Source organism: Colobus angolensis, unplaced genomic scaffold (assembly GCF_000951035.1).
Source record: "Colobus angolensis palliatus isolate OR3802 unplaced genomic scaffold, Cang.pa_1.0 Scaffold4, whole genome shotgun sequence".
NCBI lineage: Eukaryota > Metazoa > Chordata > Mammalia > Primates > Cercopithecidae > Colobus > Colobus angolensis.
The window spans coordinates 5,646,732-5,648,217 of record NW_012117376.1 but is presented as its reverse complement, the minus strand read 5'-3'; the positions used below and the strand labels follow the sequence as shown (position 1 = coordinate 5,648,217).

Below are 1,486 nucleotides of genomic sequence, written 5' to 3'. Positions count from 1 at the left end.
ATTAAATGTACAGTAATGATAACTATCTTTAAAACCTATGCAGAGAATTAGTAAAATACAACAAAATGTTAATGGTTGTTATTAACGAGCTGGGAACATGGGTGCCCTTTTTAAAATCCCTACCAGATTTTCTTGAACGTGCGTATATACTTTTATAGGGAAAGGGGTGTGTGTGTGTGGTCTACTTCCATTTAGACTTGAAGCTGCTACGGCCAATTGTAATGATGGTAAAAAGGTTCCTGGGAATCTGTACCTCCAGGGTTCAGTGCAACCGCACTAGTAAAGCAGTTTCCAGGGCTCCTTGGCACCCTTTGATACCAATGTTATCCTGCTCTAAAACGCCTGTACTTGCCTAACTCCTAAGAAGACTCCCAAATACCATCTACATAAGATTCGATCATTATGGTTCTCAGATACCACTTTAATCAAGTTTTGCACTCTACAGTGATGGGGGTAGACAATGGGGACTGTTTTCAAGCAAATTCACGAGGCACATGTTCGTCCCTGCCCCAAAGTGAACAGTCTGGGCTTCCCAGAACAGGAAAAATGCTTTCCTTCCCGGGGGAATCCCACTCCTGAGCTGACAAGACAGATTTCAGTAAGAATGAGCACAAAAGATAGGGCAAAACAGTGAAGGGAGCCAGGTGCATATTTGAATTCTTCCCAGTGCAGACTGGAACTAGACATGCAGGTATCCCTCCTAAAGGCAACACCCAAATCCCAGCCATTCCCACTCGAGGCCAAACCGCCTGCCCACAGAGATTGACAGCCAACGTTCATCTCATAACACTCCTCCCAGCAATGCACCAGTAAACTCAGATGCCTGAGTGCTTCTGGCCACCACACAACAGATGGGGCCTTCCTCTTCACTGGCCCTTTGGCTGCCGCTGGGTCTGCCTGGACATCAAGGAGCAGCTAGTATTTGTGTGGCTGCGTGGTGTGGGAGGGGCCAGAATAAGCAACAAAGCCAATTAGATGTGGGTTCTGGGCCTCTGTCAACATGGTAGCAGGACAAGTCACCGCCCACAGTAGGACCGTAGGGCCCTGTGTCCTCCATCAATTCTTCTCTGGGCGGTTTCTGTTCAGCACAGCTTTTGGGGCAAATTCTAGCTTGTCCTTAAGGCTCACCACCTGTGTGTGGTCCTTGCCTAGAAGCTCATCCAGCTTGCGATCCTCCCGGCGCTCTGAGATGCTCTTTTCCTCCTCCACGGGCTGGGGGTCCTTTCCCCTGATGAACCATTCCAGGTGGTAGCCCACAGCCCCAACCACGAAGGCAACAGGGAATGTGACATAAGGAGCATAGGTACGAACCACGGTCCAAAACACAGGCCACATGACATCTGTGGAAGAGCACAAGGCAGCATTAGAGAGAACCCAGCATCACCTCCCACCAAATAAGAGCAACCCACTAGGGCTCTCCACTTACCAGGCAGCCTGGCACAATGTTTTTTTACTTTTTGTTTTTGTTTTGTTTTTTTTTTTTTTT

At 48.1% G+C, this 1,486-nt stretch overlaps 1 protein-coding gene and 1 pseudogene across 5 annotated transcripts in view; both read right to left on the bottom strand.

The window, feature by feature from the left end:
• Nucleotides 1–400: 400 nt before the first annotated feature.
• Nucleotides 401–1,041, bottom strand: LOC105521434 (annotated as a pseudogene). The gene has a single exon (XR_001003270.1). The product of XR_001003270.1 is annotated as an uncharacterized LOC105521434 (transcript).
• The window catches only part of LOC105521248 (small integral membrane protein 12), a 6,318-nt gene continuing 5,232 nt past the window's right edge, over nucleotides 401–1,486 (bottom strand). For 3 of the 4 annotated variants that reach the window (XM_011955374.1, XM_011955372.1, XM_011955373.1), the window contains exon 2: nucleotides 401–1,340. In XM_011955374.1, the coding sequence (XP_011810764.1) occupies nucleotides 1,057–1,335 (279 nt within the window). In that variant the 5' untranslated portion in view covers nucleotides 1,336–1,340 and the 3' untranslated portion in view covers nucleotides 401–1,056. The remainder of the gene's footprint in view (nucleotides 1,341–1,486) is intronic. The other variant, XR_001003244.1, reaches the window with a different exon arrangement.